The sequence below is a fragment of the Staurois parvus genome, unplaced genomic scaffold, assembly GCF_062004578.1.
Source record: "Staurois parvus isolate SC_StPar_1 unplaced genomic scaffold, SC_StPar_1.0 ptg001612l, whole genome shotgun sequence".
In the NCBI taxonomy this organism is placed as follows: Eukaryota; Metazoa; Chordata; class Amphibia; order Anura; family Ranidae; genus Staurois; species Staurois parvus.
Window position 1 is genome coordinate 157,809 of NW_028319408.1, and position 14,231 is coordinate 172,039.

At 46.4% G+C, this 14,231-nt stretch overlaps 2 protein-coding genes across 4 annotated transcripts in view; one reads left to right on the plus strand and one right to left on the minus strand.

The window, feature by feature from the left end:
- NCAPD2 (non-SMC condensin I complex subunit D2) overlaps nt 1-14,231 on the minus strand; it is a 74,385-nt gene that overhangs the window by 3,744 nt on the left and 56,410 nt on the right. For both annotated transcript variants that reach the window (XM_089663010.1, XM_089663009.1), the window contains exons 26-29: nt 13,846-14,023; nt 13,666-13,760; nt 10,190-10,270; nt 7,580-7,763 (exon numbers count right to left, since the gene is read on the minus strand). In XM_089663010.1, coding sequence (XP_089519136.1) covers nt 7,580-7,763; nt 10,190-10,270; nt 13,666-13,760; nt 13,846-14,023 — 538 coding nt within the window. The remainder of the gene's footprint in view (nt 1-7,579; nt 7,764-10,189; nt 10,271-13,665; nt 13,761-13,845; nt 14,024-14,231) is intronic.
- The window catches only part of LOC149435103 (uncharacterized), a 70,854-nt gene continuing 68,457 nt past the window's right edge, over nt 11,835-14,231 (plus strand). Inside the window, exon 1 of one of the 2 annotated variants that reach the window (XM_089663011.1) lies at nt 11,835-12,135. In XM_089663011.1, the coding sequence (XP_089519137.1) occupies nt 12,028-12,135 (108 nt within the window). In that variant the 5' untranslated portion in view covers nt 11,835-12,027. The remainder of the gene's footprint in view (nt 12,136-14,231) is intronic. The other variant, XM_089663012.1, reaches the window with a different exon arrangement.

Below are 14,231 nucleotides of genomic sequence, written 5' to 3' on the forward strand. Positions count from 1 at the left end.
AGGAGGATCGGGGTTGCTTTGTGCAAAATTATTAAACAGATAAAAAGTATGTATGACAGGTTACTTAAAAAAACAAACCCAAAAAAAAAAACAAAAAAAAAAACCCCACAAACCCTCTACAATTGCTGAGCGCTTAAGACCAACCGACTCATAACTTATGGTGGGGCAGGTCTCCTCTAGTAAAAACAAACAAACAAAAAAAAAAAACAAACACAGAAACAAAAAAAACAAAAACAAAACAAAAAACACCTTTACAATCAAGTTATGAGTCGGTCTTAAGCGCTCAGTCATCGTAGAGCAGCGGTTCTCAACCTGTGGGTCACGACCCCTTTCGGGGTCGAACGACCCTTTCACAGGGGTCGCCTAAGACCATCGGAAAACACACATTTCCGATTGGTCTTAGGAACTGAGACACCGCTCCTCTATCAGTCTCCAGGCGGGTCCGCCCACATGCAGATACACCCACATATGAGTACCCGGTGTGATGACATCATCGCGCCAACCCCATCACATACACCCAGTACAAATACAAGTGTATGTGACAGGGTTGGCACCATAATGTACTTATGTGGAGAAGTCACACGTGTGTAAAGAGCAGCTACTGTGTAGAAAGCAGCTACTTTGTTAAAAGCAGCAGTATTGGAGGTAAAACACTTCATGAATTATAATTACTGGGTAAATTTAAAATTATGTACTGTAATAACTACTGCAAAAAAAAAAAAAAAAAATGTTCAATTTGTAACAATGAGAATACATCCTGCATATCAGATATTTACATTACAATTCATAATAGTAGCAAAATTACAGTTATGAAGTAGCAACGAAAATTTTATGGTTGGGGGGTTACCACAACATGAGGAACTGTATTAAAGGGTCGCGGCATTAGGAAGGTTGAGAACCACTGTTGTAGAGTGTTTGGGGGTTTCTTTTTTTTGTTTTTTGGGTTTTTTTTTTTTTTTTTTTTTTAGTAGAGGAGACCTGCCCCACCATGTTAGTGAGATAAGGAGTAGGAATGGCTGGGTTGGGGGGAGGTTCGGTAGTCTGGCGGGGAAGAACTGGGCAGGGCTGATAAAGCTTGGGATTTCAGTGCAGCAGAGGCAGCATTGTACAGAAAGTCAAAGCCGATCCGTCACCCAGAATCTGATGTTCTTATTTTTAATACTTTTCTGCTGCAATTCCACCTTTCTTGCACATGAGAAAACAGCGATGTGCCCGTTCCACGCATGCGCAAATGTGATCGAGGGCTCTGCCCAGCCTTCAGTACCTGGCAGAGACCTTCTGCACATAGGGAGGTACAGGACTTTGTCTTTGGTATGCGCATGCTGAAGTATCAGTACACACGCAGACTGAACACAATTTCCTGTACCATCCCAATCATGCCGCACTCGTGTACCCGCAGATCCGCTGCAACAATCCAAAGGGTGGAGGCACAAGTAAGGGGGAGGGGAGGGAGGGCCAGAAGGAGACTGAAGTTCATTTTTAAGAACTTACTGGATTTCTGGCCAGAATTTCTGTACTTTCAGGTTTTGTTTTAAAAAAAAAAAAAAATGCTGGAAATGTTGCAGATGATATGTATTGCATGTTTTATTTCCCAGACACACACTAAAGAACACATTAAAGAGAAACGGTCACCAACTTATGTAAATGTTTCCTTGAAGTGCGCCTCATTTACATACGTTTTGTGCCTCCGAACTTGCTAGAAAATTAGACTACTCCAAGAGAGTCTATTCCATTAAGCCCCTCCCCCTTTGCACATCATAGCCCTCTTCTCTTCCGGAAGTGTCTGTTTGCAGTCTGTGCTGGCCCAGCTTCCCCCTTGTAACTGCAAGAGGAAGAGGGAAGGGTAATACCAGGGGTGGACTGACCATTTGGAAACTCTGGCACTGCCCGAGGGCCCGGGGTCAGTAGGGGGCCCCATGAGATGCCCCTGGTACCTTTTTCGTAGGCTTTTTTGAGTTTGGGCAAGGATACAGGGGCCCCATGATCCTCTATTGCCCGGGGGCCCCATGAGTTGTCTGTCCGCCCCTGGGTAATACTATACAGTAACTTGAGTGACAGCTCAGTGTCAACCTCACATCCAAAAGACGGTGGCACTTAGCGGGAGGCTCAGGCTTTTTGGAGGTCTTCAGGCATTAACATAATATCCAAAAAGTCTGAGACTGCTGCTGGGTGCCAGCAGGGCATAACAGAACTGAGGAACTGAGGACCAGTTGGCATGCTTGATCATATGGTCTATTAAAGTCACATGACTAGCCCACCTCCAATCACAGAGCTTTCTGTGATCCATTAACCAAAGATGGTCTCTGCCAGCTACACGCCGTGGACAGAATTGTATGAATGGGATGGACCATGGGACACACCGCTGACGCAAAGGGGTGAAAAAGATTTACTAAAAATGTCAAATAGACTGTGCACTTTGCAAAGTGTAGTTACACTCTTCCAACAGCAGCTCCTCTAGAGCAGGGGGTCTCCAAACTATGGCCCTCCAGCTCTTCAAGTACTACAAGTCCCATCATTCCTCTGCCTCTGGGTGTCTTGCAAGGTCTCATGGGACTTGCAGTCCCTCAACACCTGGAGGGCCATAGTTTGGAGACTCCTGCTCTAGAGCTTAGCAAATGAGGTAAAGTTTCACTTTTTTTCCTCCTTGCACATGATTGGGTATTCTTTGCATGTTTGCTTGCACATGATTGGAGGTCAGCAGAGCTTTTGCTCATTTACTAAGCTCTGGAGAAACTGCACACATTTGCCTTTAGTAAAGCCACTTCAAAATAGAAAGTTTTTTTTAGTACGTGATCCTCAAATATATTTCTAAACCGGTAAAGGTCTTCAGATGTAGGTTTTGTGTACATGGTTCTTTTACCACTTCCCGTCCAGCCGAATTAAAAAACAAAAAAAACAAAAACAAAAAACAAAAAAAAAACAAAAAAAAAAAAAAATCGGGAAGACTGTGGCAGTCCAGGGGCGGGTTGCCGTTCATAAACGGCGCCTGCCATTTGGGACTGTGCGCGCAATGCGATCCGGTGCCACAGTGGAACACCGATTGTCATACGGGACCTCTGTGCGAAGTGCTGATCATGTGATCACTGATTGGCCAATCAGTGATCACATGCCGAGTAGTAAGCAAGATGTCATTTTGACATCATTGCTTACTACTTGTGAAATCTGAATGATCACAGAGGTCACATGGTACAGGGCTATTCACAACACCCTTGTACCATGTGGCAAGCTGTGACCAATCGCAGCTCTCATAGTATTTCTCAATGGCTGCAAGAATGCAGCCAGAGAGAAGGAGAAAGGATTGCTGTTATAGTATAGAGTAGGACACAAAATAGGAGGGCGCAATCTACTGGGAAGCCACATGAGACTACCAATAGCATATGGACGGCACGAAAGAGCCTCAATCCCAACCCATTGGGGGAAATATCCCCTGGCTGTAGTACAAGATAGTTGTGCTATTTGGGCTGCCTGAAAGTATGCGAATCATGGTTCCTGTTTAGATGTGCCCCTCTAGGGATTCTTAACCACTTCCCAACTGGCCGTTGTATATAAACTGCCGGACGGTGGCACTGCAGGGTCGGGTGGCCGTCTATAAACGGCCTCCCCGCACCCTGCTTGTGCGCGCTCCCTGGGAGCGCGCAGCACCGCGATCCGGTGCCCGCTGTGTCCTCCGGACACAGTGAAACACCGATCGTCGGACGGGACCTCTGTACGAGGTCCCGATCATGTGATCACTGATTGGCCAATCAGTGATCACATGCAAAGTAGTAAGCAAGATGTCACTTGTGACATCATTGCTTACTACGTGTGAAATCTGTGAATGATCACAGAGGTCACATGGTACAAGGCTATTCACAAAAGCATTGTACCATGTGACAAGTTGTGACCAATCACAGCTCACTCTGTATTTCTCAATGAGTGCAGGAATGCACACAGAGAGAAAGAGAAATGATTGCTTTTACATCCTATATGGGTGTAAAAGCAATCAGTGTAAAAAAAAACAAAAAAAAAAACTCATCACCCCCCACAAGTACTATAGTGTCACCATGATGACACTGTACTGCTAGGGTGACAGTATGTAGAAAAAAAATAAAAATGTAAAAAAAGTTTTAAAAATTATTTTTGGTTATAAACTAATTTGGGTTATTTTATTTTACTAATATAACTGAATACATATTGGCCAAGATTTATGATGAAATATTATTTGCAAAAAAAAAAAAAGTTTCAAAGTTTTTGGACTTTCATTTATATAGCAAAAAAAAAAAAAAAAAAAAGTCCCAGCAGTGAATAAATACCACCAAAATAAAGTTTTATCTGTCTTAAAAAAATGCTACAAAATTCATATGGGTGCAGTGTTGTATGACCGCGCAATTGTCATTCAAAGTGTGATAGCGCTGCAAGCTGAAAAATTGGCCTGGACTGGAAGGGGGAGGAGGGGGGGGGGGGGGAGAAAGTGTCCGGACTGGAGGGGGGGGGGGGGGGGGGGAAGTGTCCGGACTGGAGGGGGGGGGAGAAAGTGTCCGGACTGGAGGGGGGGGGGGGGGGGGGGAGAAAGTGTCCGGACTGGAGGGGGGGGGGGGGGGGGAGAAAGTGTCCGGACTGGAGGGGGGGGGGGGGGGGGGAGAAAGTGTCCGGACTGGAGAGGGGGGGGGAAGTGTCCGGACTGGAGGGGGGGGGGGGGAAAGTGTCCGGACTGGAGGGGGGGGGGGGGGGGAAAGTGTCCGGACTGGAGGGGGGGGGGGGGGAAAGTGTCCGGACTGGAGGGGGGGGGGGGGGAAAGTGTCCGGACTGGAAGGGGGGGGGGGGAAAGTGTCTGGACTGGAAGGGGGGGGGGGGGGGAAAGTGTCTGGACTGGAAGGGGGGGGGGGGGGGAAAGTGTCCGGACTGGAAGGGGGGGGGGGGAAAGTGTCCGGACTGGAAGGGGGGGGGGGGGAAAGTGTCCGGACTGGAAGGGGGGGGGGGGGGAAAGTGTCCGGACTGGAAGGGGGGGGGGGGAAAGTGTCCGGACTGGAAGGGGGGGGGGGAAAGTGTCCGGACTGGAAGGGGGGGGGGGAAAGTGTCCGGACTGGAAGGGGGGGGGGGAAAGTGTCCGGACTGGAAGGGGGGGGGGGAAAGTGTCCGGACTGGAAGGGGGGGGGGGAAAGTGTCCGGACTGGAAGGGGGGGGGGGAAAGTGTCCGGACTGGAAGGGGGGGGGGGGGGAAAGTGTCCGGACTGGAAGGGGGGGGGGGGGGAAAGTGTCCGGACTGGAAGGGGGGGAAAGTGTCCGGACTGGAAGGGGGGGGGGGGGGGGGGGAGTGTCCGGACTGGAGGGGGGGGGGGGGGAAGTGTCCGGACTGGAGGGGGGGGGGGGGGGGGGGGGGGAAATGTCCGGACTGGAAGGGGGTGGGGGGGGGGTGGGGGGGCTGTCCGGACAAGAAGGGGTTAAAAGTCTTCCGATGTAGGTTTGGTGTACACGGTTCTATAAACACAAGAACTTCACTTCATTATAGCCGAGGCCGACCCCTCAGCACAGGGAAGGAGAGTTGGTTCACAATTTGGCTCAGAACAATGCCGTATTGTAAGGACTGCCTGTCTTGGCAGACTGAACAGGAGCAGATTCTTCATCCTCCATCTCTGGCACACAGCAATTCCATTTTTTTTCCACGGTGTGCCATTCCCTAATGGGGGGAAGAACGGCACACTGGAGACGGAAGAATGCAGAACGTCGATGTGAATTGGATGGACGACATGACAGGACTTGAAACCCAATTACTCTGGTAATTATATGAACACCAACATAAAAACACTTTGTCCTATTTAGTTGACCAGTTATCAGAAAAAATGGCCCGTCTATGGCCAGCCTAACGCCCCGTCCCAGGAGGAAACTGATCCACCAGACACAGGGGGGAGATTTAACGAAAACTGCATGGTGCAAAAATCTGGAGGAGCTCTGCACAAAAACCAATCAGCTTCCAGGTTTTATGGTCAATGAACAAGAGGAAGTTAGAAGCCGATTGGCTGCCATGCACAGCTGCACCAGATTGTGAGTGCTCCAGTTTTAGGGAGTCTACCCAATAAAGTCCAACTGGACCCATGTATTTATTAACAGGATGCTTGGTTAAAAAAACAAAAAACCCCAAAAAACAACAAAAAACCCCAAAAAACAACAAAAAACCCCAAACACTAAAAAAAAACCCCACTAAAAACAAAACAAAACCCCACTAAAAACAAAACAAAAACACAAAAACCCACTAAAAACAAAAAACCCACTAAAAACAAAACAAAACCCCACTAAAAACAAAACAAAAACACAAAAACCCACTAAAAACAAAAAAACCACTAAAAACAAAAAAAAAACCACTAAACAAAAACCACTAAAAACAAAAAAAAAAAAAACCCACTAAACAAAACAAAAAACCACTAAAAACAAAAAAAATACTAAAAACAAAAAACACTTTTTAAAGTCTGAAATGGTTTAAAGTTCCCCTTTTAATTTTTCTGTAAAAAAAAGGTAAGCCAACACTGTACACCCTCCCCACCCCCACTTCACTTACCTCCAGGAACACCGAGCTGTCAGTGCCCACGCAGCTGGTCAGGCAGTCCGGAGATTTGAAATTCCAGCTCTTCTCTTTGCTGCGCTTCCAGGACAGATCAGAGCGATGACAATTGGTCATCACCCGCACAGTGAATCGCTCTGGTCCATCCAGGAAGTGCTGCACAGAGGAGGCGGTAATATTAGGTCACCTGGTCATTTCTTCAGTAAAGGTGACCTAACACTTCAAAAGTGATACTAAACCTAAAAACATTTTTTTTTTTTACCTTAAATGCATTGCTTGCATTAAGGTAAAAACACATTTTTAGTCTCCCTGTGTGAAGGGGAAGAGAGGAGGTAAGAGAGCCATTGGCTCTTGCTGCTGTCAATCAAAAGCAGTGAAGAGAAGGTGGGTGGGCAGCTCTGTAGACAGGTTGGGAGTGTGCATGTAGCGTGACACACAGAGGAGCCGCGATCGCCGGGAAGGACCGGCCTGGTCTGTGTAGTACCACTGCACAGAGAAGGGGAGTATAAAATGTTTGAACATCTTTTTTTTTTTTTTCTTCAATTAAAATAACAGACTTGAGTAACATTTTAATTATTTTTAACATTGTAGTGCCAATGGAACAGTACAATGGAAGTCTGTGCCCTAGATTTCACAGATCAGAGTGCTGCACCAATCAACAGGACTGCTCAGGGACCAAGCCCTGTCCACCTATACCAGAAGGTGGACAACCTGCGGCTCTCTAGCTGTTGTGGAACTACATTTCCCATGAGGCATTGCAAAGATTACAAAACTGAGTTACTGCTATGACTTGCAGAGGCATGATGGAACTTGTAGTCCTGCGGCTCTCAGATTGCCTACCCCTAACCTATACCAAGCCTTCCTGCCATCCCCCTATCCAGGCAGCATGGCTCATTGGACAGGAAAATGGCACTTATGGGTCTTCATCCTACAGTCTAGTGCCTTGTAATAAAGAATAAATGAAGGTTCAACCCTAGAAAATCTGCCATGGCCAAGAACAGTAACTTCACACAATTCTAGCGCCAAGTCTGCTCATCTTCTCACCTTCAGTTCAGGTTTTGCTCCTTTGCGCATCTTCCCTATGACACTCAGGAAGGAACTGTACACGGCGTCATCGCTCAGCTTGTCCCCGTAGCAGTCAAAGCAATCCTGCATTTTAACCAGTCCTTTCTCCGAGAACGGCAGGAGGGAGAGGCAATGAGCGAGGTCCCGCCACTGGCGCTCAGTTCTGTGAAGGAAAATAAAATCTTACAAAAAAAGGATATGGCTACAGGAGTGGCGGTTCTAAAGTGGTGAACATTCTGTAGCACATATTTGTTCAAGCTGCTCAAAGTGATCTGCTACCTGGTCAGCCTCAGCACACAAATACTGCTACAGGGCGGAATGGGTGCGCAAAATCACGTATATACACATGATTTTGCAGTTCCGGGTAGGGAGCACGAGGGCTGTACCCTCGCCACCATTCGTGGCCTCAGCTGTCAATCACCGGGTCCAAGCCGGTGATACCCTGCAATCTCCAAGTATTATCGATTGAGGAGAAACCTGTATCTAAAAAAAAAAAATATAAATTTCTCCAGTGAGCTCCTGCACACTGCTTTGTATGGCTCTGCATACAAAGTGTCAGAATGCCCGCCACAGTGCCACTATAAAGTCGCTGATCGCCACCATTACTAGTAAGAAAAACAAATTCCAATACATATACACAGCCATTTGTAAATGCTATAACTTTCATGTAAACCAATTAATTTACACGTATCGGGATATTTTTTTTTTTTTTTTTTTTTTTTTTTAGCAAAGACCTGTAACAGGATACATGTTGGCCTACATTTATGACGAATTTAGATTTTTCAATTTTTTTCACTGGATAGGTTTAATAGCAAAAAGTGAAAATATATTTTCCCAAAATTGGTCTTTTGTTTATAGTACAGAAAAAAAACAAAAAAAAAAAAAAAAACGCACAGGTGATCAAATACCACTGAAAGAAAGCTATTTGGGGGGAAAAAAAAAGGAAAAAAAGAAAAGAAAGAAAAAGAAAAAAAGGAAAAAAAGGAAAAAGGAAAAAAGGAAAAGGAAAAAGGAAAAAAAGGAAAAAGGAAAAAAGGAAAAGGAAAAAAGGAAAAAGGAAAAAAGGAAAAGAAAAAGGAAAAAAAGAAAAAGGGAAAAAAGAAAAAGGGAAAAAGGAAAAGAAAAAGAAAAAAAGAAAGGAAAAAAAAAGGACGTAAACTCGGGTGCAGTGTTGCATGACTGCACAATTAGTTAAAACAACGCAGTGCCGTATGGAAAAAAAAAAAAAAAAATGGCCCGGTCAGGAAGGGGAGGTAAATCCTCTGGAGGGCGAGGGGTTAAAGTGGACCACCACTGACTGAACTGTTTTCTAAAAGATAACTCCGGTTAAAATGTTCAATAAAAAGTGAATAAAATTTATAGTGAAAAATACTAGTGTTTTAGTGCATTTTTAGTTACATTCTTCCTACTAGCGCATGAACACTGGATGCTACATTCACAGCACCCCTCTAGTCAAACTATTACGCAGGTGCCAGCGTGCTCATGTCTGCCCTTACCTGATCAATTTAAGCCGGTGTTTCTCAACCTTTTTACCTTGGAGGAACCCTGGGCAAAAAAGTATGAGATCTCGGGAACCCCTGAAAGAGCGTGAAGACCAGAGACACCGTTTAGGGGCGTGTAAGCAGCATGGATGCGATATACCCACCAGCGGCGGGCGATTGATGGGTAGATTGCTGTTGGACCCCGATTGAGAAACACTTAACACACCAAACAGATGCTTGTGTGCAGCACCAACTGCACATCCTAAAGCAGAACTAAACCAATCTAACGGTTTCCTAAAACCGTTACAAGGCAGCCATGAATGAGAACCATCACATTTGCTTGTGCTCCCAACAGAATTGTCAAGCCAATCAAATGGCCGATCACATGTGCAGCACTATGGCAACTGCAGATCAAAACAGAGGCTGAGATGGCAGCTTTCTTGGCTGTAAAAGATAGTAGGGTCTAGTTCAACTTTAACCCCCGGTTCACATATATGCGGCCGTGTGGGCTGTGTTTTTCACGGGCATGAGATCGCATTCATTTGAATGGACTTCCGTGCCCGTGACACGCAGGGAAGAAGTCCCTGCACTTCTTTGGAAAACACAGCCCAGTACGGTTGCGTTTTCCAGTGCGGGCGGCGTGCCATTAGAACTAATGGCACCCGACCGTGGGTCCACATTACTCTGCAGGTGGTGCGGCTGCATGGATTTTGGTGTGGATCCGCAGCGGCACCACCCGCACAGCTGTGAACCCAGGGTAATAGCTAGCTCCACCCTAGATGGATAGAAAGGGTAGGAGGTGAGGAGAGGGTTTAGTTACACTTTAAAGGGACAGTTGCTAAAAAGGAATAAAATTCTTATCCTTCCTGTGCCGATGACCTTCACTGGTTTCAGAATCGGGCACTTCTGGGAAGGTCAGATGCCTGATCCCCTGCTGAGCTCTGCAAGTGGTCAGACAGACGCAGTTTCACCCTGTAAAGGGGCAGGGGCCTGTGGAAATCTCATAACACAGACGCCTCTGACACTGCCAGAAGTGTCAGAAGGTTAGTACAGCATTCAGCAGTGTAATTAGGGGCAAACATTAACCCTCATCTTTGTCAGCTCTCACCTGGCAGTTCGGAAGCGGTGGCACATCTTCTCCACCAAACTCTCAGTCTGCTTGTCCTTCGTGATGTAGGAGAGGAGATGCCTGAGAAGAACAAACAACAAATACGAAAAGAAAAAAAAAAAAAAAGAAGAGAAGATAGTCACTTCAATATAGAAATACTCAGCAATACTTTCTGAAGTCTAGGACAGAGGTAAGTCCCCCCCAAGGGGTATATTCCTTTTTTTGGGCAACAAGTCAAAACCTTACTGTATTTTAACACATACCAGAACATATTTTACTCGAACAGTTGTCACAGTATAAAAAAGAAAGAAAAACAAACACACCACACTTTTCCACCCAGGAGCAGAAAAGGAAAGTAAGAGGAGACAGTTGTCTGTAAAAGGAGGAGGGGCCCGGTCAAGTGCAGAAACCCATTTCATGTTTGCACTTGCTTTCAATATGTATTGCTGGTATTTAAAGTGCAGCAGAGTGATGTGCTTTGGGAAGGAGAAGTGGAAAAGCCCCAAGTCTATAATTTGCTTTAAAAATTCAAGGGGGAGGGAAGGAAAGGGGAAGGAGAGGGAGGAAAGGGGAAGGAAAGGGGAAGGAAAGGGGAAGGAGAGGGGAAGGAGAGGGGAAGGAGAGGGGAAGGAGAGGGGAAGGAGAGAGGAAGGAAAGGGGAAGGAAAGGGGAAGGAAAGGGGAAGGAGAGGGGAAGGAAAGGGGAAGGAGAAGGAGAGGGAGGAAAGGGGAAGGAAGGAGAAGGAGAAGGGAGGGAAGGAGAAGGAGAAGGGGGGAGGAGAAGGAGAAGGGGGGAGGAGAAGGAGAAGGGGGGAGGAGAAGGAGAAGGAGGGAGGAAAGAGGAAGGAGAAGAAGGAGAAGGAGAAGGAGGAGGAGGAGAAGGAGAAGGAGAAGGGGGGGAGGAAGGGGGGAAGGAGAAGGAGAAGGAGAAGGGGGGAGGAAGGGGGGAAGGAGAAGGAGAAGGGGGGGGGGGGAAGGAGAAGGAGAAGGGGGGGAGGAAGGGGGGAAGGAGAAGGAGAAGGGGGGAGGAAAGGAGAAGGGGGGGAGGAAAGGGGAAGGGGAAGGGGAAGGAGAAGGGGAAGGGGAAGGAGAAGGGGGGAGGAAAGGGGAAGGGGAAGGAGAAGGGGGGAGGAGAGAGGAAGGGGAAGAAGGAGGGAGGAAAGGGGAAGGGGAAAAAGGAGGAAAGAGGAAAGGGGAAGGGGAAGAAGGAGGAAAGGGGAAGGGGAAGAAGGAGGAAAGGGGAAGGGGAAGAAGGAGGAAAGGGGAAGAAGGAGGAAAGGGGAAGGGGAAGAAGGAGGAAAGGGGAAGGGGAAGAAGGAGGAAAGGGGAAGGGGAAGAAGGAGGAAAGGGGAAGGGGAAGGGGAAGAAGGAGGAAAGGGGAAGGGGAAGGGGAAGAAGGAGGAAAGGAAAGAAGAAAAAGAAAGGGAAGAAGGGGCAAGGGGGGAAAAAAAAAATCCTGGCTTGTCCCAATAGAAAGTCTGTACATTGTTGGTATGACTGCAGTACAGACTTGCCATGGGAATGGAGATGGCAATATTAACATGCAAGAAGAAGAGCAGACCAGGAGAAGTTTGAAGAGTATGCAGTACACAGGAGGATGCATAGCATAGAGCTGAGCAAAAGGAGCAACAAAGCCCCACTGCAGGCTGCGGTTCTATCTTTCTATGTATCGGGCCGTGCTTCCCCCTTCACTCCATGAGTTTAAGGTTGGTTTGGCTGGAAGAAATGGAATGACAAATTCTTGCTTATTCCTGTGTCCTGCAGGCTCTCTCCTCTGTGCAAACAGTCCCCCAATGTCTGTTCACTTTACTGCCCAGCTAGCTGCAGCATTCCAATGTCATGCCGTACAAAGTAGGACTGCTAGTTCTGCAGTATACCAGACGATGGCAAAGACTTAACAACATCTCCAGAGCCATGGGACAAATTGCCAAGGGAGTGAAGAACAAGGTAAGAATTTTGCTCGGGATGGGAAAGTAATAAGTGCAATAGAGCATGTAACCTATGCAGTGTGGGGGTATCCCACTCCCCGGGTAAACCTAACTTGTAGATGGGCTTTAAATGTGACCTTTCAAGATTATACATCACACTAAAGGACAGAAGGCATAGTTTGAAACCATTGTATTCTGTTGTAACAGCAGTAGGGAACATCTGCGGATCAACCCCACAAGCTGACCAATGTCAGGGGAATTAACCTAGTATTTAAGTATTTGCTGAAAAGGTGAAATGAGATACATTTGCATCTACACTTGTTCAACAACGAGCATGTGAGTTTGGTGCGACAAGTGGTCTAAAGCATGATAACATGAATGAATATCCCGTACAGAGTGACTAACTGTAGGGGGATATAATAGGCTCCTATGTGCCACGTCCCTTAACATTAAACCTAATAATTCGAACACAAAGCAAAGGCCATTTGCGGACTTTACAGGCACTGCGCCAAAAATATATTTTTTTTAAATCACTTTATTATAGGAATGTACCCCATACACATCAGTTACATATATTAAGAATAGCGTCCACGGCCAGGCGTTTTTCTGCGCTTTTTGGCATTCCAAGCTGGGATCCCATAAGAGGGAGCCGCATCTCCTGATCCTGCAGGCATAGCAGGACAGAGTGTGTGTGGTTCCTTCATCTGACACCCCCAATTCATCCTCTGGCAGCCCCCTTGAGTAGGACAGCTCTACCTCTAGGTAAGCCTTCCTAATGCCACGACCCTTTAATACAGTTCCTCATGTTGTGGTGACCCCCAACCATAAAATTATTTACCCAGTAATTATAATTCATGAAGTGCGGTTTCACCTCCAATACTGCCGCTTTCTACACAGCAGCTGCTTTCTACACATTGGAAATAGGCGTTTTCCGATGGTCTTAGGCGACCCCTGTGAAAGGGTCGTTCGACCCCCAAAGGGATCACGACCGACAATTCTAAAGAATGATTGTGCCGAGAAAGGACATTACAACCTCAACTCACAAATCTTTGCATTGATCACTACATCTCATTTATACCTCCCTCTTCATGTCACGTCAGGCTGCCTACATGACAGCCTGAGGCACTCTTCGTTGCAGCATTTAAAAACTTTGCCAACTACAAAAACCAGAACATTTCCCCTAAACAGTCAATATTGCTGTATCAACACATTCACACCCATTATCACAGGAAGAGGACCTTCCGCTTTATTTGCTGGTGCTGAGGACCCCTGCTGGCAAAGCATATAAGTGCAGTATCAAAGTAAGGAAACATCCCGGGATGAAATAAAATTCCTTGTTCTAGCAAATTTTGGACGATCATAAAAAAAAATAGGAGTCGGTTTCTGCGAAGGAACATTTAGGGAACGAAAGATGGCGGCAGCCTGACGTGACATGAAGAGGGAGGTATTAATGAGATGTAGTGATCAGTGCAAAGATTTGTGAGCAGAAAAAGTTTTGGATAAAACCTCTTACAGGAGAATTGTGTCAGAATAACCCCCTTGTAGTCACCTCATTATGGTGTGAAAAGCCTCTTCTTCCACTCCACAGTCCGGATCAGACAGGCGGCTGATAATATCAGGTAAAAGGTTGTAAACAGCGTTGCCCTGGGGGCACAAGAGAAAAGACTAGTAAACAATTTCTCTTTGTAAGTGGTTGACATTTACCCCAAAAACATCTCACTCGGCACACCTTGTTGGACAGCTCTGTGAAGAAATTCCTGGCCAATGAGGAGATCTCTTGATCAGCATCGATGAGAAGAACGGCCATCTCACTGACTTGTCCTTTGACTTTGACCATGTCCTTCAGGATCAGATGGGTCATTACAATGGCGGAGGTTTTACGAACTTCCCGGGACTCATCTCGGAGTCTGTAGGAGAAGAACTGGAGTGAATAAAAGGCAGTATGTCTGGTACCAGAATATTTGCCGTTAAGCACTGCCTTTTGGCAGAAGAAAATAAAACTGAGATATGACATTGTGCAGGGAGGTTCACTATACCAGTTATTATTTTTATTATTATACAGTATTTATAAAGCGCCAATAGTTTGCTCAGCGCTGTACATTACAAAGGGGGACA